Source organism: Lepidochelys olivacea (genome assembly GCF_965140295.1).
Source record: "Lepidochelys olivacea isolate rLepOli2 genome assembly, chromosome: 5".
In the NCBI taxonomy this organism is placed as follows: domain Eukaryota; kingdom Metazoa; phylum Chordata; order Testudines; family Cheloniidae; genus Lepidochelys; species Lepidochelys olivacea.
In genome coordinates this window covers 44,172,209-44,198,993 of record NC_140415.1, presented here as the reverse complement: position 1 = coordinate 44,198,993, position 26,785 = coordinate 44,172,209, and the positions used below count along the sequence as shown (strand labels likewise).

At 37.9% G+C, this 26,785-nt stretch overlaps 1 protein-coding gene across 5 annotated transcripts in view; it reads right to left on the bottom strand.

The window, feature by feature from the left end:
* Positions 1-699: 699 nt before the first annotated feature.
* The window catches only part of PIK3R1 (phosphoinositide-3-kinase regulatory subunit 1), a 78,530-nt gene continuing 52,444 nt past the window's right edge, over positions 700-26,785 (bottom strand). For 2 of the 5 annotated variants that reach the window (XM_084628852.1, XM_084628853.1), the window contains exons 5-16: positions 25,626-25,757; positions 24,528-24,729; positions 24,277-24,356; positions 13,630-13,732; positions 12,842-12,940; positions 12,537-12,717; positions 11,936-12,061; positions 9,886-10,028; positions 9,465-9,641; positions 9,297-9,365; positions 5,597-5,767; positions 700-5,087 (exon numbers count right to left, since the gene is read on the bottom strand). In XM_084628852.1, the coding sequence (XP_084484978.1) occupies positions 4,898-5,087; positions 5,597-5,767; positions 9,297-9,365; positions 9,465-9,641; positions 9,886-10,028; positions 11,936-12,061; positions 12,537-12,717; positions 12,842-12,940; positions 13,630-13,732; positions 24,277-24,356; positions 24,528-24,729; positions 25,626-25,757 (1,673 nt within the window). In that variant the 3' untranslated portion in view covers positions 700-4,897. Of the gene's footprint in view, positions 5,088-5,596; positions 5,768-9,296; positions 9,366-9,464; positions 9,642-9,885; positions 10,029-11,935; positions 12,062-12,536; positions 12,718-12,841; positions 12,941-13,629; positions 13,733-15,118; positions 15,287-17,261; positions 17,586-24,276; positions 24,357-24,527; positions 24,730-25,625; positions 25,758-26,785 lie in introns of those variants that run through there. The other 3 variants (XM_084628855.1, XM_084628856.1, XM_084628854.1) reach the window with 3 other exon arrangements.

Below are 26,785 nucleotides of genomic sequence, written 5' to 3'. Positions count from 1 at the left end.
CACTTATAATTTGCACTATTTGTGCAAATTCTAAAATGGAACATTTGCTATGTATAGAACTGGTGCCTGCCCTGCCCAGATAAGGTTATAAGCCTTCAGACGTCTGGATTTGTTCTTTTATTAGGGGATATGGAAAGGGAAATCTTGATTGTTTTTCCCAAGTCCACCCTCTTTAAAAAGTGGGGACAATTAGACATTTCCCACTAGCAAAGTCTGGAAGAAAATAACATTGAGAATGACTTTTTTTCTTCTTTTTTTCTCATTGTTTTTTGTAGATTGTGTTCATGCTGCTAGGTTAAATTTGGATACAGGGATGAAATACTGGCCCCACGGAAGTCAATGGAAAAACCCTCATTGACGTCCGTGGAGCCAGGATTACACCTAGAGTCTGAAGTTATAGGGAACAGGCTTATAACATTACATTGATTTTGCAGTGTCACTGATCTAAGAAAACTACCATTCTTGGTGTCATTATATGCACGAGACTACTTCAGAGCTCTTCAGTGGCTACTGTCACTTCACTAAGTTAAACGAATAATTAAGAATGAGTATAAATCATAAGCTAACTAGCTCCCTTCACCAATATGCACCTTCAATTCTCCTCTACAAAGTGGGGAACAAGCACACTGTAGGAGTCAGTGATGTAACCTGTTGAAGTAACTTCTCAAAAAGTCCTTAGTGAGGCCTCAACAAGTAAAATGCAGTTTCAAAACAATCTTTATTCTGTTTGAAGACCTAGTACAATTTTTAAAGCAACTTAAAAACAAGACACAGCTCCATCAAATCTATAGCTTGAACAAAATTTCAAGGAGGCACATTTTTATTATTGCCTTGTAAAGGCAATTTACAACCCATCCTACCTTCCATCTCCTCCAAGACCATTTTTTTAAACAAAGTAATTTTAATGTTTTAAAGACATTTAACAGAACAGAGTTTTATTTTTTTAAAACAAGAATACAAAAAATAGCAGCATCTTGGGCAGCTAATGCAGTCTCATAGGGACAAGTGCAATGTAACTATCAGCTCACAGACCAGTCCAGTTTAGCCTTCTATGATAGTAATATTTCATTTTCTTTTTTGTACAGAATGTTGCATTTTGGAACCTTGTCCCATGGGAGGCATTGTGCGTTGAGCTGCCCATTTCTAAAGTGACCCTGAAGAAAAAATAATATCAGGACTCACTTTCCCAACTGAATACCATGCATAGCAAAAGCACTGTGTTATAACCGGCAGAAGTTTTCCCAATTAGAAGCATCAGAAGGATTTCCCAAGCATTATAGTTCATTGCCAATTACAAGACAAAGCCACTCCTTTTCTACAGAACAGCTGGCATTAAACAGAAGATTTGGCTTTACAGATTTTTTGATAGATAAGTGAACCATCCAGATGAGTTGTTTTTAAAAACAGAACTACACAATCTTCTCACTTTATTTGGAAACAACTTTCACCAAAAAAGGGGTGTGTGTTTGTTTTTAAACAAAGAAATGAGTGACAGCATGTGTTTTGATTGAGCAAAAGGACTGTGTTTGGTGTAAGATGCACCTAGATTATGATCCATTCACACACACACCCCCCCTCCGGTCCCCAAATCCAAGCTTCAGTTTAAAGAAACAATAATTTGCTTTCTCTCACTTTTCTTGTGGTCACATGTACATCTACCTTTCAGCAGCCTTGTAAAAAGTACTGCGGCAGCTCAGAGATTTAAGTATTCAAAAACTTTAATCATATTAGATGGAAAAATTACCGCTGAAATGACATTAGAAGGACCATGTTTCTTCAGTTATATCAACATACCTTTGTTTCATATGAAGTTTGAGTTTCCAGGTATAGTAAAGCTGGTTTAGTTCAACCAAAGTGAGTGGATCATACAATATATAAAGGGCATAAAACTCAGCAATCAAAAAAGGTGTTTGGCAAAGCTGCAGGACTGTACAACTCACTTTGCAGAGAGCCCACACATGGCCTAGGCACCACATCAAACCAACTAAAGCCCTATTTTGAGGGTTTAAATGACCCTTAAGTAGTGCATGGACCTTGTCCAGGCTAAATTTCAACTTAAGATGGCTTAATGAAAAAATCTTCTCAGCTTTGTGCTTGTTTGTCCTTGTTTGTGCAAGAGAAGTCAGGGGCCTGATTCTCACATATACTAGTTTTTCTCCACTGTAAGCACAGATCCTCAGGTGGTGTAAATCGGCCTAGCACCACTTAAAGCAATGGAGCAACCCAATGTATCCCAGCTGAGAACTGGGCCCACTGACTTCTGTGGATGTGAGAGGAAAGTCAGGTCCCAAATGTCTGTCTACTACATCCTTTGCTGAAAAGTTTTAAGTGACACATCAATCCAGGCTATATACATTTTGCCTAAAGAAAATAAATGTAATACTTTTCCTCCAACATCTTTAATATTTTTAATTTTTGTTTTATCCTTAGAAGGATATGTTGACATACCACGAAGGTTGCTTAATTGCTGAAAACTGGATGGATTTGAATTTCAAGCTCTGTTGAATGACATTACAAGCAGAATAAATGGTAAAGTCAAGGAAAGGCATTAGAAAAAACAAATTCAGATGGTCTCTGAGAAGTCTGCCTGGGAAGGAGAGATGAACTGTAGGCTTGTATAACTGGAAAAAAGTTCAGTTTGATTTTGAAATTGTAATTGTCCTGAGACATTAATGATGGTTGAGCTTTGCTCCCTGATATGTGAAAGATTAGGTTCTGGTAAGATAAAATACATTCCACAGAAAAGCAAAGTCAACAGGCTAAAAAACCAAAACCAAAATAACAACAAAAATCTCACAGCATCAGAAATGAAGAGGTAATGTAGAAATAAACCACAGGTGACAAACTAATTGCCTAACAGTATTTCTAAAAGGTACAGATTTCTAAATAAGTACTTAATACTTCCTTTTAAGAGATGTACATTTTTGAAAGGTGGCAATAATCAGAGAATTCAATGGGATTTATTCCTTCCATTGTGCATGCGACTAACTCCCTTTAACAATAAAAGGTGTTCCACTTGTAGGTCAAAGGAAAAACAAATTCATATCTTCACCTGGACTAAAAATCTTCAAGAGTCCTCTCAGACATCACTGCCCTATTAATCTGTAAAACGTGAAGCAGCAGCATGAATTTTTCCAATGTTGTGAGTGGATAACCATGTCAGAAACCCACAGTGAATAACCCTTTACAATTTTGGTAAGTGGGACACTGACATCCTTTGTTTCTTTAACTAACAGAAATCCTGTAACTCTCTGGTACCTAAAATTTATTCTTTTAGATGACATTACCTTTCAGCAAATAAGTTTGTGAAAAACATCAAAAGTTTGTTATGGAAATCCTAATGTTAAAAAACCAAGGGTTTCTCATCTGAATTAACCCTGTCTTGTACCCTATTGTTCAGAACAAACTTGGGAGTCTTTTTCTAGTAATACAAAAAACAAACACATTTTAGAGAAACTTCTTCCCTCATATGAAATGAAAGGTAGCTTGGCATGCTGACAAAAAGTCTACTATGGTAGGTCAAGATGCTGGATTTGCTTTTTACGATGGATTTACTATGTGGATGGAGCTTGAAATCCAAACGGACTGCTCTAGTATCCAGGGTTTCATTTGTTCTTCTGCAGTAATGCTCAGGAGGGGGTGTACATTTTTTCCCCTTCCAAATATAAAGACAATCGGGACAGACGTTCAAAATGCGCCAAGAAGCAAATACAGCATGGTACCGTATTCTAAAGATATCCTTGAAACAATATTTTTAGACTCAGTGATACTTTGTAATGCTCATATATTTTTATTGAATAAAGCAGCTTTGAAGCTTATCAGGCACGGCCCAACAAAATATTTAGTCCGGGGGGGGGGGGGGGGAAAGGAACTTTTTAACCTTCTATACAAGGAAACCTGTAAACTATTCATAGTTTTAATTCTGAAGCCAATTTTTACTGGCATCCTGTACATTTCTTAAAAACAAAACAAAACAAAACAAAACAAAACCCGAACAACAAAATGAATATTAACAAAAAATAATACTCAGGAAAAACATTTTTCAGGCAACAAAAAAACAGGAAAAAAAGCTTATCCTGTAGGTATACTTGAAAAAGAAATACAACCAAAAGAAAATTCAGTATTGCATAGCACTGTCTAAGGATTCAGCTTTCAGCAAACAGAAAAGAGAAACTAGAAGCAGTTTGGTATTGATAGTTTCCATTGATGATAGTTAGTCATCCACTATGTACATTTTTATATACCATATGCCATTGAAAGTCCCATTCTCTTCAGTCTTAAATATGTTCTTAACACGAGATTTTAAACGTCTAAACAAAACACTTCCTGGCACTTTGCTATTACATCATTTCCTCTGAACAACATACTGTAACCGAAGTCTTTTTAAAGTGTCCCTTATAAGTGAAAGTGCCATTCTGCTACATATCATTCATCAGGAAACGAAAATCCACAATGCTCTGTGCCTGGATCCACTGAGTACAGCAACACCAAATCTGAACCTCGCCATGACCGAGAAATTCCATAAACAGAATTACACAGACCTGTTGCCCCTGGGGTCTGCAGAATCCCACATTCTAGCTGGTAAAGCTTCAAAGAGATCGTAAACAAGCACCATGGTTAAAGGCCTCTGTGTTCCTGCAGGGAGATAGGTATAGCATTTCCCTCTCTTGTGTTTTTCTTTTCTCAATAAAAAAGCACTTTAGATTAGAAACATACATTCACAGCTTAATACTGTGATCTCTCCCACTGCAGTTGTCAAGAAAGCTCTAGTCCCATCTGAAGACAGACAACTTTGATACTGCAGCTGAAATTCACAAATCAGGCTGAAAGGAACCATCTCTCTCCAGAGGCCTCAGTGTTGTTAATTTTTTTGTTTTAAAACTGAGTATTAAGGTCTTCATCGCCTCTGCTGTGTATATACTGGATAGGCTAATGTGACATTGAGAGAGTCATTGTGCTGCACGAGTGATGTGTGTTGGTAATGTAGCACCAGTTCTTTAAGAGAGCTGTACAAGTTATATGGCTCTGCAAATCCATACCCAGTAGGGGTTTTGTTTATGACACAGTGCTTTACTTCTCCATCCACCCTAAAGGGAAAAAAATAGAAAGGTTTTTAATTTGTCAAGAAAGCAAAGTTTACGTGTTAAAGAACAGGCTAGGGAATAGCGAATTGACAGTAAATATATAAATGTTGGTAAATATACAAAATGACAGTATTCTACATTGGAATAATTCCATACATCTTACATCTAACTAGAATTCTCAGGGTGTCATGCTTTACACACTGTTTGGGTAGGCAGAAGGTACAAAGAACTTAGTGGATCAGCAGCCAGTAGTTCTATGCTGTCATTCTCCCCCTTCACTCTAAGGTCCGTCTGTGGGAACTTCCCAGGGTTGAACTTTGCAGGACGCAGAGGAGCAGTGATGAGAGTAGATGATCCTGACAGCCCAGTCCCAAGCCTGCTGAAGTCACTGAGATCAGGCCCTAACAGGATTTCTTGCTCATCACCCAGATAAACTTACTAGCAACAATTTTTTTTAACCTCATTGTCACCTCTATGCTTTTACAACCAAAGCAAAAAATCAGGATACATACACCACAGAGCAGGCATAGCAACCCTGTTTGCTGCTCTCCCGAACAAGGAATGTTCCATCCCGTTTTCCCCGCAGCAGATTTTCAGCTTGGCTTCTGTTGATATTTCCCACATTCCACGTTCGCTCATCATGATGGGGCAAATCCTCATCATCTTCAACCATAGAGTATTGGCTGTACAAATATGAAAAGGATAATCACAGAAATGTAGAGCTTGTCAGGACCTCGAGAAGTCATCAAGTCCAGCCCTCAAACACAGCCTTTGCAAGGGCTTGTCCAAGGTTTTTTGAACCTGGGATCTCTCTCTCACCCCAAGCAAGAATCATATGCCTACACCAGCAAGCCACATTCAGTAATGTCACAGAGAAGAAACTAGGTACAGGCAGCAAGACTTGAAAAAACCCACTAGTAGGAAGGTGAGTACAGGGGCCCAAGCCATATAATTCTTCTGACTTTAAGTTTTCATGTAAAAATAAAAATGTTATTTCTAGCATTACTGTGCAGATACCCTTATAAGTATGAAAGAAATATAAATGGAGGCAGTGTTATCTTCCTGAGTCTTCAGAGAGTGCTTCTGCTGCTGCTCCTAATTTTGGCAAGCAACAGACCCAGCAAACTGAACAGCACCCTAGGTCAGTTTCATTGCTGATGGTCAGAACTCTGTGGTCAGCAGTGAAATTGTCAGGAATCAGTTCAATTTCATGCTGCTGTTTGGGAAAGTTATGTGCAACAGCAGAGAGGGGCAAGTGAATTATTCATTTTGGGAAAGAGACCCAAAAAAATAAAAGGTCTGGAAAGGGCAGCATAATAGACTTCTCTCTCCTCTCTGCTGCAAACGGGGGGTTCTAAGAAAGGTACAGAATAGAGGCTCTTCCCTCCCCATGCCTTTCCGCAATTAGGATACAGAAAGCTTTTCTCTCTTCCATCAGCCACATAGGATGGAATTTCATAGTTATTCAGACTACTGTAGCTAGATAAAGCCTCCAACCAGGGTTAAAGGACAGCACCTCGACAGTAAACAAGCAGCTGGAGACTGTGAAGAAGTGGAATAACGCTCCCTCCGCACACCAAGGTATGGCTGCTAGCCTGCACTGATGGGACCCTCCAAATTTGTCCATCGGTATACTTTTGGCTAGTAGATTTAGACCTCTGGCTAGTAGGTGTCTGGTCAGTTTTTCAAGCACTGAGTAAATACGGCTTCTCATTCATCCCCAATTCCTTGATTCTAGTTAGCCTCAATCTGTGCTACAAACATCAGTGTCCACTGTTGGAATTCAGTTTCTTTGGAAGATTCTGGTTTCTCTCACTAATGAACACCATCTACCTTCCTTATCCTGTCACACCCCATTGCCCTTATTTGTATTTCTACCACTTTAACTCCAGCTATCTCCTAGACAAGGATCCCAGTTGTCTGTTTATTCTCATTTTCAGTGTTTATTTTGGCTATATTATTACTTCAGAAAACAATCTGAATGGTGTCAGCATAAATTTGAGCAGAAATCAGATGGCTCATTAGCAAGGAAAGACAAAATAAATAAAAGCTATTTTTTCAATGTTTCATTTCATATTTGGATCCTATGTTCCCAAACTGTGGCCTTGTCTGCACTAGCCTTATTTTGGAGCAATCTCCAATTGGCTCTAGCGTTAAGAAGAAAATCACAGAGCCATAGGATTAGAAGGAACTGCACAGGTCATCTAGTCTAATCCCCCTGCCAAGATGCAGGACTAGTTGTGTCTAAATCATCTAAGACAGGTGGCTATCCAGCCTCTTCTTGAAAACCTCCAGTGACGTAGCTTCCACGACTTCCCTAGGCAGCTTGTACTATTGTACTACTGTTCTTACAGTTAGGAAGTATTTCCTGAGATTTAATCTAAATCTGCTATGCTGTAGTTTGAGCCCATTGCCTCTTGTCCTGCCCCCTGTGACAAGAGGGCAAATTTTTTCTCCATCCTTTTTTATGGTAGCCTTTCAAGTATTTGAAGACCTCTATCATATCCCCCCCTTAATCTTTTCCAAACTAAACATACCCAGTTCCTTCAGCCTTTGCCCATATGGCTTGCATTCCATCCCTTTGATCATCTTTGTCGCTTGCCTCTTGATCCTTTCCAGTTTCTCTACATCCCTTCTTTATAGCAGTGACCAAAATTGAACACAGTACTCCAACTGAGGCCTAACCAGCGCTAAGTAGAGTGGCACAATCACCTCTAGTGATTTGTAGCACCTTATTGTCTTTGTTGAATTTCATTTTGTTGTCTATAGTCCAGTTCTCCAATTTATCAAGATCCCTCTGAATTTTAGTTCTGTTCTCTAAAGTGTTTGCGGGCCCCGCTCCCTCACCTTAGTGTCATCTGCAAATCTGATCAGTATGACTCTCTAGTCCTACATCCAGGTCATTAATAAAGATGTTAAATAACACCCAGAACAGATTCCTGTGGAAACCCACTTGAGATCTCCTTTCAATCTGACATCACTCCATTCATAGTTACTTTTTGTGGTTGTTTAACTAATTATGTATCTGCACTTTGGTGCAGAATTCTTGTCATAACAATGATGGGAGGGCTAATGGAGACTGGCTGCCTACATTTTTACCACCTTATCTTCTACCTGTGCTCTGAAAGGTTAAACAACATGGTTGTAAAAATGCCTGTGCCCTGTCTATCCAATACTTCCACGACTGCCAATCCCAGTGGAGCTGCACCAGTTCTATAGCAATAGAAGACAACTAAGAAAAGCCAAACCACTATTTTAGACAAAGCTAGAGTGGAACCATAGAAAAACACATCACTGACCATGCTGCAGCTACCTCTGACTAAGAAAGGAAGTGTAGAAGGCAAGGACAGGAAGCAACACAGGGTGATAATGTTAAACAGGATATGAATTCCACTGACATCTCTTCTGAAATTCAGGTTTTACTTTTTTTACACTATTGATTCATGAAGTTACTCTTTGATTCATGAAGTTTCTGTTGGTTAGATTTGGTTTTAAAGGGAAACTAGAATCCATCACTATAGTCACCTCACCTAGCCTGGAATACTTGACAGTTACATAATCAACACTTTTCACCCATGATCTGTGTGTGGTGATGGTCCAGTGGCCAAAGCAAGTTAAAAACCTGTATCCAACTCATTTGCTTTAATGACAGAACAATATCTGCCTCTACTCAGACAAGTCATAAACTGGAATATAAAGGCAGAGCAGATCCACGCTCTGGATCATGTCCATCTCTGGTGATGGTTGATACTAACCACCACCAATACTTTGCGCTTGTAGAGAGCCTGTCATCAGAATTTCTCAGAGTGTTTTATAAATATTAATTCAGCTACATAATACCCCTCTGAGGAATGTATATCCTATGATCCCCATTTTACAGACAGGAGCAGCAAGGTTAGAGTTTTAAGTTCAAGTCTTTCAAGAGGTCAGTGATGGAGTCAAGAGCCGAACCCAGAATCCTAGATTCCAATTCCTCATTATAGTCACCTGACCATATACCTCTCTTAGGTATTCATAGAAGAGCAAAGGATAAGACTGGTGCCCTTGCTAATATTCTCAGTAAAACAGGTTGTCAGGTCCAAACCAGTATCAGCTATGCTCAGATGTGCTGTGCCTGAGAGTCTTCCTACAGTCACTGAACTAAACATGCTTAAACTCATTAGTGTGTAGCATTATTTGATTTCAGGAGTATTCAATTCCTTAAATACTTACTCTTCTGTATTTTCATTGCCCAGCCATTCATTCAACTTCTTTTGCCGAACACCTTTTTGAGTCAACCACCTGGAAAATAATTAAAAACAGGTTTATATATATTTTTAATCGGCAAAAGTTGGACATTATGGGAAAACTAAATTCTTTGTAATTCATATATGTACTTACATCAAGTACTGGTCTCTTGTCTTTCTCAATTGTATAAGGTCTGGTTTAATGCTGTTCATACGTTTGTCAATCTCTCTATATTCAGCCGCTTGCTTCTTTAAATCCTCTTCTAGTCTACGTCTGCTGTCCACAATTTCACTTATTCGAGACTTCAACTTCTCATAGTTGTGCATTATTCTGAAAAGAAGAATTAGGTTTGTTATACTTTGTTAGATCCTGGTACATAATCCAGGTTTCCTATTTTCACTTGTAAACATCTAAGAGAAGATTTATTTTTCAAGATTCAGTTGCAAAATTTGTAAGCTGTCACCCACTGCATTTCAGATTTATTTCGTTGACGTACCTTCTCATGTATGGACTTTGTATTTTTTTACTTTGTCTAAATCACACACATTTTAAACAGATAAGCACTGGTACCAACCTTTGTATTTCTTTTTCATTTCCTTCCCGTTTAAACTTTTCAATATACTCTTTGCTGTATCTTTCTTGTGTCTGGCACTGCTCTTCAAATATTTTTATTGTTTCATTAAATGCTTCAATAGCCGTTCTTTTCATTTGAATTTCCTGTAAATAAAGTAATCATCATTATAGACCCTATAAAACTGAAGGGATGATTTACTGGCCTATATCTCTGGAAAGGTTTAAGTTATTTTGTAGCAAAATGATTGTACTTTAATATCCCTGAAGCAACATGTGAGTCATCTGTAGACCTTTACAATATATGAAAAGCGAGCCTTGTACAACTTGCTACAATGATGCTGCTTTCCAAGAAAGGCAATGACCATAGGTAGAATTATCTACTACATTTGTTTTATATATTAGTTTTATTTTTACAATTGGAGCCTTTCGAAACTGTCCTCACTTTACCCTTTGTACCCCTACAGGTATAGTTGGGACTCTTGAAATACTAAGCTGATCTGAGTGATTACTTGGCGTTTCACCCACATCTCCAGTATCTTTCAAAATTCCTATCTTTTAGGTATGTTTTTTGCAGGTTCCAGAAGGCACAGTATTCATTCTGCAACTATAAAACAGTGCCACTTCCCTGGCATTCCCAGGCTCTGCTAATTACTGGTAAATATGAGAGAGGTGGGTTGCTATTCATTCCTGCACTGTGTCTAGTTGTCATACCCACGTGCCATACATTTTGTACATGATACCTTTCTCTCGAGAGAAATTCTAAGGCATTGTAGTTTGAATTTGTGCCTTCAAGGCATGGGGATCCAGACCCTACAAATGGTCAATATGCAGAGCTGCTGCCAAGCCAAGAGGAGGGTACCAACCTATGGTTATAGAATCATAGAATATCAGGGTTGGAATGGACCCCAGAAGGTCATCTAGTCCAACCCCCTGCTCGAAGCAGGACCAATTCCCAGTTAAATCATCCCAGCCAGGGCTTTGTCAAGCCTGACCTTAAAAACCTCTAAGGAAGGAGATTCAACCACCTCCCTAGGTAACGCATTCCAGTGTTTCACCACCCTCTTAGTGAAAAAGTTTTTCCTAATATCCAATCTAAACCTCCCCCACTGCAACTTGAGACCATTACTCCTCGTTCTGTCATCTGCTACCATTGAGAACAGTCTAGAGCCATCCTCTTTGGAACCCCCTTTCAGGTAGTTGAAAGCAGCTATCAAATCCCCCCTCATTCTTCTCTTCTGCAGGCTAAACAATCCCAGCTCCCTCAGCCTCTCCTCATAACTCATGTGTTCCAGTCCCCTAATCATTTTTGTTGCCCTTCGCTGGACTCTCTCCAATTTATCCACATCCTTCTTGAAGTGTGGGGCCCAAAACTGGACACAGTACTCCAGATGAGGCCTCACCAATGTCGAATAGAGGGGAACGATCACGTCCCTCGATCTGCTCGCTATGCCCCTACTTATACATCCCAAAATGCCATTGGCCTTCTTGGCAACAAGGGCACAGTGCTGACTCATATCCAGCTTCTCGTCCACTGTCACCCCTAGGTCCTTTTCCGCAGAACTGCTGCCTAGCCATTCGGTCCCTAGTCTGTAGCTGTGCATTGGGTTCTTCCGTCCTAAGTGCAGGACCCTGCACTTATCCTTATTGAACCTCATCAGATTTCTTTTGGCCCAATCCTCCAATTTGTCTAGGTCCTTCTGTATCCTATCCCTCCCCTCCAGCGTATCTACCACTCCTCCCAGTTTAGTATCATCCGCAAATTTGCTGAGAGTGCAATCCACACCATCCTCCGGATCATTTATGAAGATATTGAACAAAACTGGCCCCAGGACTGATTTTGTTCAATATCAATAGTGCGCAGTGGGTAACAGTGCGCAGACATGAGTAAATGATTCCAACTTACTGAACTATCACATCAAGCAACTTTTGTCTTTTAAAAGAAGAAAAGAAAAAAGTACCTCAAAGTTAACATTAGCAATTTATGTCAATGTCCTTCTAAAACCAAATAAGAAGTCCTGCACTCTACAAGTCCTGCTTCAAAGATAACTCACCTGAGATGTTCTGGTGTAATCTTCATAGAGTCTGTCATATTCTCGACTCTTTTCTTGGAACTGAGTGTTATATTCATGTAATTTCTTTCCCACTGCTTCAATACTGTCCTCTTTCACAACTTGATCCTGGGAGGATAAGCAGAAGGAAATATATCCAGTAAAGGAACAGTTACACAGTACAAATTTCATAATAAAATTGGTTAAGAAAAAAGTGACCATTAGAAAGAAATACACTATAACTTGACATTTCTCTCACAATATGGAGAAGAGATGTACTGAATGCATATAATATGCACATTTGAAATGAAATTAAGCACAAAAGACAATTTTGCACTGCCAGCACATAGCATTATGCTGAAAATTATATATTTCATCATTAAAATTGTCATATTTAACCTGGTAAGTTTATTTCTTAATAAACTATGTAGAGTATTTAAAGTTTGTATTGTTTTATGTACAATTTGTAGAGTTGCTTTTTTTTTTTTAAGTCTTAGATCCAGTTTATTCGTATCTCAAATATTAACTGAAGAGAGTTTCTCCATATTAAATGGCTCTACACGCTAATAACTTTTCTGTACATAAACAGAATAAAAAATATTACCTGCTGGTACTTGGATACTGGATAAAGTAATTTTACATCCAGTTTCGGATTATACTGGGCTAGAGATTCATTCCGGTAGTGGTTTATTAGCTCAACCACAGAGTTGAAAGTTAATGGGTCTGAAAAGCCGTACTTCCCATCTCGGTGAAATATTTTGATTAATTTGTTATTTCCTCCTTTCCTGTAAATATAGTTTGGAAAACAGTCAGCCATACTTCGGATGCTCTTGCCAAAAGAAAGTAGCATTTTTAAATGCAGCTCTGTAAGAATATATTCCAATATCAGAATCTAGCTGAGTATTTTACCTTAGTGTAAGCGTGTAGTCTCCATGCATTTTGGTAGAAGCATCTCGTACCAAAAAGGTACCATCAGCAGTGTCACGAAGCTTCTCATTTACTTCTTCCCTAAAATGAAAGCAAAAGTAAACAATGACTACCTCTTACTAATTTCCTCACTGTAATCTATCATTTCTCCCTCTATCTTTCTTAAAACAGAAATACATCTTTGCTTTTTTCATCAGCCTTCTCTATCTCCTTAAGAACATTACATTTATTTCATAGTTCTACTGGTGAACAAATGGAATATAAAAATGCTGTATCCAATACCCTCCCACTGCTGGAACAGATTTATATTTCTGCAAAGTTCTTCCTACTTGTTCATACAAGCCTGCACAATTGGAGCATCCAGTGACACTCTACTACTGTATCTATATATAGTAAGGTCAAAAATGTTGCTTATACACAGCATTTTTTAGTCTGGTTTATTAACACAACAGTATTGTGCCTCAGAGTTATGGTCTTGGATGCTAGAAGGAGGAAAAATGATGGTTATCAGTGTTGTCCTTTCATGCTAGTGTTTCATATAGAGGTCTTAAAATAATAGAACAACTTACAAAGAATTATATTTTTGGACATACGGCATCCTAACTGACTGTCAGTCACTTTTTAGTCATCTTTGCAACAAAACCATCTATGGTATGTTTGTGTTGGAAAATGTTCTGAAAATGGTTCTTAATACAACAATCATTCTTCTGTAGTTAAGTAGAAAACAAAAGAGAATATAGCAAATACATACATGCCTTTTGCTGACTTACCTTGAGATATCTCCCCAATACCATTCAGCATCTTGTAAAGACATGTTGTTATTCATACCGTTGTTAATTACAGTATTAGGTTTCGGTGGCTTAGGAGGCAGTGCTGCAGAGGAGGGGGAAAAAAGTTATTTGTAGCCCGGCTGCAAATTAAATAGTACATACCTCAAAATTCTAATTTGTGCTATGATTTACAACAATCATTATGTCAAAAGAAAGCTAAAATGATTGCAAAACACAGGTTTCTGTTATTGGCAATCTTTGAAAGATACCAAGTAAATCAAGATATTTTACTGGCAACAAACTTAATTACTCCATAAGGATGTACTACACCAAAAGATGTATGTTAGTTACTGAAGAATACATTTCAAGCAAAACACAACCAAAAAAGGCATTTTGTGGCAAAAATGTTTAAACTAAAGTTTTTCACCTTTGTCTGCCTCCTACAACAAATATCCATCCTGCGATCATTACGAACAACAAAACATGTCAAGTTTCATTTTTATTTTTCCTCCCATTTAATTATCCAAGAGGAATTTTTCAACTTTCTAGTACAAGCGCCGCTGTGGGTAATAAAAGCAGCAAAACCACAGCAATACTGTATGTTTTAGGAAGAGGAATTGAGTTTCTCTGATCCTCAGCATTTTGTACAATGATCTGCTAAAAACCCCTTTAAGGAACCCACCTGTCACCCAAATATCCGTAGTGTTAATCTTAGTATTTGACAGGATAAACTGTGTTCCAAATGGCAAGTCTGATTAAAAACCACATCCCCTTTTCTCAATGTCAAAGCTGCATACGTACACCACTGGGTGCCAAAAAAGATACTGCAGCATTTCTGTCTTACTAGCTAGGAGGACAACATTGGAATCAGGGTTAAAAAGGAAACAAGGTTTTAAGTTCTATAGTAAATTTTACATAGTTTATGTATATGATTGTATAATATGCTTGACTGCAAAAGACAATGTTTTTATAATAATAAAGAGAGTGTCAGGATAGTATAACAATTCCACTATCAAATGACTAACAGATACAAAGTGAGGAATTAATTTGTTAGATTTTAAAATGTTTTCCCCGAGACAATCCTGCATACTGATGTGTAATCACTGTACCAGGAAATACAAGTGTTTTTATAGGATCTCGTCAGTCATAATGTAGAGCAGAAATAGCAAAAATAAAAATAAAAATGATGCAACATTTTTAGTATACACTAAAACAGAACTAAGACTACATATGAGAGAATAAAATCAAAATTGAAACACCTGAATTCAATTCAATTCCAATTAAAGAAGAAAAAAGGTATTTACTACAGGCTATGATTCTAATTGCTACTTCTATGCATTAAAACCACAATTTAATTCCAAGTTATGAAAAAAATCATTTGCATCAATGACAAAGGAAGTAAATCCTAAACATCTAATGAGATTTTGCAGCAGCTATCATAAAGACCAAAATGAACTAGTCTTTTACAATAAGACTGCAGTATTATTACCTGGTGGATCCATTTCTATGTAAAACATCAAGTCTGTGCCACAATTTATATCTGTCCTGGGATATTCTATATCCAGTTCTTCCATATTCCAAACAGTGTTGTACATTTGTATGAGTTTCACTGAGTAAAGCTCAGTTATAAGAAAAAAGAATCAGGCTCTCTTTGTCATGGTGTCTTGGAATTCATTTTAAAACCTATAAGGGGCTGCACTGTAACCTATTACATCATCATCCTCAGCCAATCGTGTCAAAATAATGTCACCAGACCACTCCTGTTTCATCATTTTGTTCTACACTAATCTTAAAACAATTTCAGTTTCAGAAAGACTCTACATTTAAACAGAATTGCAATATATGAATGATGTTATACACAAACAGACTGACTATGTTCTCCTTATGCTGACTTCTCCATTTTATTTTTCTGACTCTTTGCAGCATGGTACATTCCACTGCTGGCAGGTTGACAAAGGCTGATATGCTGCAGCACGTAGCTTTTTTTTTTTTTTTTTTTTTTAAATACATATAGTGGATCTGTGTTTACAGATAGGTAGGTAACTTCTCAGTTTCAGTAGCCCATTCAGTTACCTAAAGATGACCATTCAAGATCCTTTTAGGCCTTTTGTACCTACGTTACATATTTCAAAAAAAAAAAAGGGTGGGGGAGGGGGGAATATGCACTCCAAATATGTAATGAACAGAAATTGTATTTCTATACTGTGCCGAGTTTTAAACTTTTAAATGGTCACAATGCCCTGATACGTTTTGTATCGTACCAAGTGCCTTATTTCCTTATCATTTTGTAGTGCAATACAACTGTTAAACATTTTCACTTTAATTTTGAAAGCTAGAAATAAAATATTGCAATCTTATGCTAAAGATGTTAATGAGGTTTTTTTTTAAACCAGGGCAGTGAACCAAAATAAGCAAAATCTCAAAAAATGACTCTTCTGAACATACAGAGCCTGTCTGTCAGAATAATGATATAGTTTGCCTTTTCCCATTGTTTCTCTGCCCTGCTCCTATCATTTACCATGCTAGTTATTTTCTGAAAGCAGGAGCCATTGTCATTTTCTTCTTTATATATCTGACTTTATATCAACAAAAGCCTCCTGCTATTGAAAAATATTTCTTCTCAACCGTACTGAATATGAAAAAAGATTTTTTGAATATTACTCTTTGAGCCTCCTCTAAAGAATACTATTAACGCAGCAGTAGGCTACTATGCATAGCACTTATGAATACTTTAATAGTCACTATCCTCTATCTAGGCAGAAAACTAGATACCAAAAATATAAGTAATTGAAGCAATTAGCAATACAGTCATCTTAAGAAATCTTTTTGACCACTGGATAGATAAAATCTGTACATACTACGCCAATACTTGTTACATACTTAAAAATGAACAAAATTATTTGCATCTCCTCAATATTGCATCCACATCCCAACCCAACTATCTCGTTGTAGTTTTATCCTTTTAGACAAGTACTAGCATGCAAGAAGATGGCTATAGTACCAACATCATCAATACTTGTACATGCTGGTTTGCCTGCACATGATCATGTTTAAGCTCCTTTTGAAGTAGCCTCCCTCTCTTCCCCATTTAGGTAGACAAGCACCAAAGATTTGTTCCATTTGCAGAGTGTAACAGGATACATAAGATGCTCCCAGACAAGTCCAAACATTGAACTTGAGGGGTTAGCCCACCTACTCCTCAAACAGTTGCAACAGTACATTACTTAAAGTAGGTTATGAGAGATTTCCTGCAAATAATATATTGCTACCTTTAGTCTAACAGGAGGTTAGTATGATTTTTATTTAAACTTCCATCAAAAACTGCTACCAGGAAAAAAAAATGCTTCCCACCTTTTCTTACCATTGACCAAATTCTAGACAGCCACACTTGTAAAATCAGGTTACTGCTCAGCCCAAACTAGTCTAGCTTGCTGTGACACCATACGGCAAACCAGAACAGACAGGACACAGGTGATTTTCCACTGCCCCAGCTTAACCTGGATAGATATTGACTTTCACTCAGGCACGTTATGACTGGTGATCAATTATAATAAAGTATTGAAAATATATACACCCTATTTCTGTAAGGACTTGGGGGGGGGGGGACTGCATACACATTCAAAACCACTTACTTTGTAAATTATGCATCGCAAATGCTCACCCCAGTAATACTTGTATCCAACAACCTGAAAAGTTCAGATAGCAATCCTTTCACATAGAAAAGTCTTTTAAAAAAATTCCTTTGTTAGGACACTTCTCTGAATGAATTAGGTGAACAGTTCTGAAAAGACTCTGTGCTTTCCAATTAACACTCCATAAAATCCACTTGTAAGACCTGTAACATGAAGTCAGAAAATCCAAGTCCCCTCTTCTATTCTAAACAAATTAAACTTCTGTACTGTGCATTGGGTATCCACACATTTCTGGTTCATAATTAAAAAGTGAACAGGATTGTAGTACTCAAAAAAAAAACCTCAGTAGCTTGCACAGCTCTCTCAGATAAAGATCTCAGTTTCATGATTAACTTGGGCAGGTTCAAATATTTGCTGAGCCAGGGATTTCAGATGGGGGAGGGGGGAGAGCCAGAGTCAAAGTAAAAGTTGTCATCAGCTAACAAATGGCCAATGCAGGAGTAACTTTCTCATTTCGCCAAGTAAATGAGAAGACCATTGTAAGTGGATTTAAAATAGTCTCCATAACAGGCTGCTCAATGCAGTATTAAAGTAACTGAGTGTCAAGAAAAGCACTATGAGCAGCCAAATACAGGAAGTGGCTGAGTTAGTTCAGAAAAAAATAGAATCAAAGGCTTCCTTGTAAAGTTCTGTACCTCTCAGAACAGCCCAGTGCAAAAGTAGCTTGTTTGCATGCCCCGCACCACCTCCCACATACTTACAGGACCACAACTACAGGTGTTGATTGAAGACCCTTAGAATGAAGTTCTAAACTGTTAGTCAGAACAACAGAGAGACAAGGTGGATGAGGTAATATCTTTTATTGGACCAAATTCTGTTGGTGAGAGAGAGAAGCTTTCAAGCTTACACAGACCCGAAGAAGACGCCTGAAAGCTGTGTAAGCTTGAAAGCTTGTCTCTCTCACCAACAGAAGTTGATCCAATAAAAGACATTACCTCAGCCACCTTGCCTCTCTAATATCCTGGGACCAAGAGGACTACAACAACACTGCATAGTCAGATTAATATCAATTTAACCACTAGACAGACACATGTCTATGTCCATGGTGGTTTCCAATACTGGATACATGTTCTCTTCATTACTTGGTGAGCCAAAGGTAGCTTCATGGGCATGTGGTACAGGAAGGTCACTCGGACAAATCAATCTTCCTCGTTTTAGTGTCAGAGTATGCATGCTTGATGAGGGAAGGAAGAGGGAATTAAAGGGTCAGTTTCCCCCTTCACTTACATGGCTTCACTCCTTTACCTTCAAGAGTGAAGACAGTTAAGTAACCACTTCAATTGTTACATGGAAGGAAATCAGGAGTAAGTGAAAGGAGAAACAGGCCTCCTAAAGGGATGGGGCTTAAGACTTCCTGTTTCCTTTACCAAGCCATAACTAGTATTTCTCCTAATTAGCTGTATTCCTTGGGATCCTCTGTGTTTGTCAAAAATGCTACTGCAAGGCCAACTCCTGTCCCCCAAAATAAAACTACACACATACGCACAAACTACACAGAAAAAAACCCCTATACATGACTTTTAGTTAATTTTCCAAATAAGTGGTTTCACCTACAACAATTTCTTGCTGTTGTTGTTTTTTTCCCTTTGCATACTAAAGGATTGCCATTTTTACTTGCCCTTTGAAGCAGTCTTGTCTGGAAAAGAACATGGCATATTTCACACTTGGATGGTAATCTGTCTTTCCGTACTAAATTATCAAACCGTGAGAGAACAGAAAAACCTAGCTTTTGGTAGTAACTGATATGCACTCTACTACAGGATTTAAAAAAAAATATCTAGCCAGTATGATTTACTAAACAGTGCTGTAGAAGGCTCATAGTTTTGGAGTCATCAGAGAAGTCCTGATCTTAGAGCTGGCACAGACTGTTCACCTGCTGGAGATGCCACTTTCCCTTTTCAAGGGGAGTGGGGTAGTGGGGGAGTACAGCATGCATCACACAACCTCCATCAACCATCCACAGTACACTATGGTATTGCCACAGGAGATCTGAGGGGGAGGAACAACAGCCAAACCAGCACTGTAATTAGCACACAAACAAGACACAACTGTTGAAATTTCACTGTGGAAAAGCAGTACCAAGTCCAATGTTTGTTTAGTCCAATGTTTGTCTAATGACCCATGCAAAAATGAATTCCCACTCATCCCCACACATGCGATTCAGGTGTGTGTGTCCACATGAATATATGAACACACATGCATTTGCGCACTATAGCTGCATCTGAGACTTTACTTATCTTTACAAGTTACATCACCTCAACTGGTATGCACTTTTTGTCATCAAACCGATAGCTTTTACAACTGCTGAAAGATCAGATTTCATACTAATTCTTATTACATGATTGCTGCTACTTAAAGTGCTTTACATGCAAGACATACAATGTAAGAAGCAGGACTGAGAGCTGGGCATGGGGCTGAGTGGTGTACAGTTAATAGGTACATACTTGTTATAATACAATACATGTGGTTTTACCAATAATTACAAGGCGTTGAGAAACCTAAGCTCTACATAGTGTCAAAATTTAAACAGGACAACCTCGTGTTGCCCAGGCTGGAGATTAGTTAACAATGTATTTTGATTTCGTTAGATTAGGTGTAAACCGCATGATTTTTATTAGCTTAGAAGGGGAGCCCTCTGCTGGATGAAAAAGAGAATGTACAACAGCTATAATTGTGAAAAGTCAAAACAGTCTTAGCATAGGCCACAATATTCACAGGACTATTAACATTTAAAAAATAATGTTGAATTATGATAAACATTTAGACTAAATCTCTGACATTGCATGTAAAGTACTGACAACTGATAATAGTCTTACTTTTGTAGTGTGTTGTGATACAAAACAAAAATACAGTTATGAACTAGAGGGCAGATTCTGCACCAGTGAAATCAGTGGGAGCTTTGGTACTGATTTCAATGGGAACAGGAGTGAGCCATTATTTTCCTGCTCTGTTTATTACTCCACTAAACTCACCCGAAACAACTAGCATCAGTTACAGCTTCTGTATATGTCATAACATTTACGCTGGAAATCTCTCTAATGCATTTACAGCTATAAAAACAGAGAATTTGTCTTTCAGCTTTGCCATTGACATTTATGACCACCCCACCAACCAACATTTCAGCAAGTGACAGTTTGTGTATAAACCAGAAGTGTAAGATAGTCTCATTACCTCATATGTTCTTTTACCTTTGACCCTATAAAAACAATAAAATCTGACATCTCACACCAAAGTTTGTAACATTTGTCACAGGAGACGTCCTTCACAAATGTTATTTGCAAACGTGGAATAAATTAGGATAATAGCCTAGATAGAAAAGCCAAGGTCACTGATGGGGGACAGGGTGGGTGAGGTAATATTTTTTATTGGACCAACTTCTGAGGCAAAATTTCCAGCTTACCCAGAGCTCTTCTGCTATGTAGCTTGAAAGCTTGTCTCTCTCTCCAACAGAAGTTGGTCCATAATTGATATTACCTCACCCACCCTGTCTTTCTAATATCCTGGGACCAACACAGCCACAACTACACTGCTAACATCATTCATGACCTGAAAAATCAGCTGGCTTCTTAGACCTGTAGGAACTTATAGCCCCAACTCCCAAATACTCTTCTTAAAACATGTAAAAGGACATGTTCCTTGATATTTTTTAAACTGTACTATAGTTAAGATACTTTTGTTTCATATGGCACATATAAGGAACACACACCTTTTTCCGGATGCTATACCCGTCAATTCAATGTCAAAATTCCCAGTGACTTAAACAGTAGAAGCAGTCTCTCCCCTCTCTCTCCTCCAGCTTGATATTTTGGTTTAGCTGATCAAGTTTGGATGTTAAAAAAAAAAAATTGAAAAAATCTGGTAATTCTAGTCAAAAGACTGAACAGCTACACAGAACGAGAGAGGGACAAGGTAATACAGAAAATGGAACTGGTTAATAATAATTTCTGCGACTAGACTTTTTTTTCTAATCTCTTTGCCCCCTGTAACCTTACTTTTTCTCCATAGGATTACACAGATATTGACAAAATGTATTTCACTGTGGCATATTTTTGTATGATATTAAACTGTGTCCTCAGTTCATGAACAAAACGTTGTAGGTGTTGGGTTGGACATATTGGCAGGGTAAGGTCAATACATGCTTGTGTTAAAAACATTTCAAAAATGGGCTTAGGATGCTCATCATAATAACTACAGATGCAAAGCTGCACATGGCTCAATTTAACATACAAGTCCTACTTTTCTCACTTTCCATGGCTGCATGGAGAGAAAGAAAATTTGCATTTAAAAGAAAACAAGCAATGAACACATCTGCCTCCTGTATATGACACCACGAAAATTCACACAACTCATTTTAGACAGACTTATTTCTTTCCAGGTTAAAGGGTAACAGGAAAGAAAGACAAACAGGCAAAACCAAATCACTTTATGAAGAAGTCAATCTTTTTTTAAAAAGTAAGATCTTTTAAAAAAAGTCCTTCCATTTCTCATCTTTGAAATTCTTTTCACTAGGGCATTGTCACAAACTGCTCAACACCAGGAAAAAGATCGCTGAAAGTTGCCTTTCACTTTTTTAGGAATCTTCCTTCATTTTAACATCTTGCAATATCCCTGGTTGAAGCTCAAGCCAGAGATGTTAAAAGGCCTGATTCATAACTGTACTGCACATGAATATTCTGCAACATACCAGATATCAGAAATGAACTTTGACAGTGGGTTTTGCATCTTTTACATACGCTTAAGGTGTTCAATTTTTAGACTTCAGTTATGATGCAATGCACCATAACTATCTAGAAATGACAGCTTTTCCATCCAGAAAGAAAAATGTCCAGCAAATTAAAGATATACAAGAGAAGGAGATACTTTCTTAGAGACAGTCAGAAGCACATGGATGCATTTTTGAAAGTGTCATCTCAAAATATAACACATATAAACCCCAGTTTATTGTACTTTTGTCTGGTAGAACATTTACATTGTTTAGGGTTGACTGGGCATTGGGAGCCAGCCTTGTCAAAATAAAGAAGTCAAAAGTAAACCCCTGCCTCGGTAAATTGCAAATTCCCCTTCCCCACTTATAACCATTACAATTCAGTTAGTGTCAAGATGTTTGTAAAACAATTCAAGTCAGAATTCTCTAGTTTAGCTGCCTAAATGATATGAAGGGCCAAATTTTCATAAGAGCTCAGCTCTAATGTAGGAACCTAAATGCTGTTTCCCCTGAGAACAATACGGAGCTGCTGGGGGCTGAGCATTTTTGAAAATCCGTCCCTAAATCTTCGACGTGAGCTGTGGGGACTCTGCACTTCTAAACAGATGTCTCAATTTTTCAGGAGCTCAAGCAGAGATCTGGATCCTAAACCTGCAAAGATTTACTCATATGCTTCTGAAAAATATTCAGGCATGCAAAAGTTAAGCACAAGCAAAAGTCTTTTCAGGAGGCTGCCAAGTTTGAAAATTTTGGCCTAAACCTTTTGGCTACATATTAATGGATGGGCAGATATTATATTTAACTGAAGAATAATGTACAGTATGGCAATTACTACACAGATTGTCCTTTTGCCAAGTATGGACTTTGAAATATACAGATAAGAATGGAAGTTGTTATAACACATCCTATCAAAATGCAGAGTTAAAAGCTAGTAGGCAAGGCAGGATTAATGAAGAGGCCACTTCGGCATGTTCCTAGGGCCCATATTCATGGAGAGACCAAAAATCATAGGCCACAATCCTTCACCGGCTTCTCTTTGCCTTAACGAGGGGACATAGACCACCTTCAGAGCACCCTTTGCCCTGGCACTGGAACCCTAATCCTGGCCCAGTGTTGCGGGGAGGCACAGAGAGGAAGTTGGAAAGCAAGCCCACTGCGCATTCACTCTGCAGCTTGGGGCTAGGCCTGGCTCCCTGCACCTGTCTGGTTTGGCCTAGCTGCCCCTCCAGCATAAAGGTACTGCAACTCTGCATATCAGGTTGCAAGATTACTCACTCAAATCAATGTACGGTGGGTTTGGAAGATACCTTGTTCCAACACTCTGAGAAGTCCGTACCAGCTCTTCCAGTTCTTACCCAATCCTGCAAAACCTTACTGCTGTGGTCTCTTACTGTACTTTAGAAGCAGAGAGGGAGGAACACTAAAACAACGTTCTGTTTCTTTATTAAAGTACCCTTTGCTAATATTACTGTAAGTCAAGGCTTTCAGCTTCTCTATATTGACATGCGCTTGCTTTGCTGAACTGAGAAATCACGTTGCACAGCAGCACAAGTTCTTTTGCACAAGTCTGGCAACACTGCCTCACCCATACTAAGAAAAAGAGGAACGCTTGATTTCAAATACAATCTGTTGCATTAAAGTAGTGCTAACCTTTGCTCTTGGTTGTATGAACTAAATGCTAACACAGACAGTGAAAACGTGTCAACTAGCTATCCTGAAGCAGTTTTGATTCTGCCTACACTAATAAGAATGTAGATTTTGGCTGAAAAATGCACAAAGCTAAACAGAGAACTAAATTTGAGGTCTTTAATCAGTCCCCACTGGGCACAGTTCTTTTGAGGAAATATGCTTAGAAAGGCTTGAGTGAGAGCTAAGAAAGGACTTCATAATTTGTCCGCTTTTAATAGTAAGGAATGCAAAAGTACATATATACTGCTTCACAAGTATCTCACATTCTTGATTTTTCATACAGTGTTCAATAAGAAGCAATACAAATTCTAAGGCTATGGAAAAATCTGCACACATTATTCAATTATTTCAGAGTAAAGAACAGTTCCTTGAAAACAAAAATTAACTTCTGCTGCATATCTACTTACTTCCATAATTTTATTACTTTAAGACATTTGTTCAATGAGCTTACTTAATCTGAAGAAAAAAATAATGGACCTTTAATGGTCACCAAACTGATTTTTGAACTATATAAAAATCATCCATAACCAATTACTTTTTAAAATCCAAACTTTTTTTTACCTGGTACAGGCTGTCTCTCATTCCATTCACTTGTGATTAAAACTTCTAGGATTTTTATGAGGTGGTCAGCATTATCAGAGCTGTAAAATAGAATGGAAAAAATTTAAAGTTTTACATTAATGCCTTTAGAAAAGTAATGCAAAGATAACAGCATGAGCACAAGTCCTCTACATTAACTTATTAACTATTTTGAATAACAGAGCCACATATCATGGTTACAATACACTAGATAATTAAGATGTCTCACATACCTTCCTAACTGGAATTTGAAAAGCAGAGGGCTGAAAATTTCAGCTAAGGATCTTGCGTTCAAGAGATTTTTGCTGGAGGTTTGACAAAGTCTGAAGAAATGTTTGAGCAAATATTGGAGAGTGAGCCAATACTGGTGAGGTATATTTGGAGACCTGATGAGTTTCTTCAGCAACTGAGCATATTCGTCTGAGCTCTGCACTTCTGCAAGCAAATAGAAAGTCTCTTGATATCAGAGCAGAAACATTCAACAAATAAAATGAAACCATTACATGGTTCCCTGGTAAGTATCAATTTTACAGAAAAAATATTCTGTTCTTCAATAGAACCCAGCCTCTTCTTTCTTCTTTTGCAAAAGTGAAAAACTCAAGTGACAGAAGAAAACAACTGTATAAAAGTAAAATGGAAACAGAACATTCGTTTGGTAAAAACCACAATATGTGCAGTGCGTACTGGTAGAAGTCTGTCTTGTGTTTAGCGTCACACATGATTGGGTAATTCTGAGATGCAGTAGATAAGAATCACAGGTGCTTTTCTAACTTTGAAGGTTACCAGCCACAATGTCCTGCCCATGGAACATGCAACAGTACGAGGCCCACATACCGAAAGTTGTCAACTGTACTGTCCGAAATGACCACTGCCAAAGATGAACCTTATATTAACATATTTATTGCTCTGTATTCCATAACTGCCAATGGACCTCAGAACACTGTGTTCTCGAATACATTTACTTTGTCAGCACTGATAAAAGGTTAACAATTAGCTCTTTCTGCACACAGATAAGTCCTTGATTTTTTTTAACCGGTACATGCACAGTTATTCTTACTTACTAAATGCACCAAGCTGTGTAATATCTTACAATTTTCATTATGTTTATATTGTTAGGTAATTTCAGCAGCTTTTATCAAAACCAGCTAATATCTAATAAGTGAGGAAAAGACTTATTTTTGTTTTATGAGCACCACCTGTTGCGGTGTACAAAAACCTTCCACATTTTATGTAGGCTGAGACAGTATCACAGCCCCTTCATGCTGGGTAGTGCCGATCCTAATAAATCTTTTTTTTCCCTCCTGTGAGTGGAAATACTTTCACATTCATACCTTGAGCTCCTGAAATCATTTCACTGTAAACAGATGCTGGAATGACAGAATTTGGCAGGTCCAGGAGATACCTCTTGAGAGCATCTGCTAAGAGCTGCACATCAATTGGCTCAAAATCCATTGAAGAGGCATCTGAAGAAAAAACCCAGACATATGCAATTTAAAAATTTCTGAGGACCTTAAAATTGTCATTTCATACCACACCAGAACAGACAACCTAAATCTGATTTATGAAGAACAATTTGTAAGAAATGTCTGAAGACATCTAAATGAGTCTTTGCTGAAATGTGTTATTTACAAGGTGCAGTGAATTCCCACAGTAGATACCAAAATTGTTCAGCAATACACTGTAAAGTTAAGGGGTCAGAAACTTCAATCATGAAGAGATTCTGACTAATAAATGATCAGATGTAAATTATGCACGGGAGTCAATATGCAGTGCAGGAAAATATTTATGTGGAAATGTTATAAGTAACACAAATTCTATTACTCAAGAAATGGCTTTATAGCATGCTTGAAAATTGTCTCATGTCCCCTCTAGTGGCTAATCTACATAGAGACTAGCAGCATACTATAGCTGTCACGTGATAGAATTACTACTATAGCTAAAGTGGTGGTGGTTTGTATATTGGTGATGGAGGTCCTGGGTTCAAACGCTGTAGACAGCCCCTAGTGAAGGTTATTATACTTTCGCTGGGATTATTTCTGAAGTGACCACAGTGTTTAAAAACACCTTGCTTTTTTTATATCCCAACCTTGTAAATTATATAAGGAAGACCCTGGATTCTGCATACTTTTCAAATGTTACTATACAGTTACAAATGATGCTTGTGGTAATATTGTTTAGGGCTGCACCTGGATATTTTTAACAGGTTTATGTTTTACATGTAAATATTTTGTGTAACCACTACTATAGTAAGGAGCAATCCATAGTTAGGGCTGGGTGCAAATGCAGTATTTCTATTGGTAGCTGATTAGCAACTCAGGCCTTGAACCTGGAAACATTTATGTGAATAAACTGAAGCATGTGTAGATATATTTGCAGAATCGGATCCTTGGTTTCTTAAATAGCAGTTAGAATTTGCACATTTGTAATGGCCCATGGCCTGCTAGTGTAATTACAACTTAGGATAAAGTTCAATAGAATATTCTATCACTTA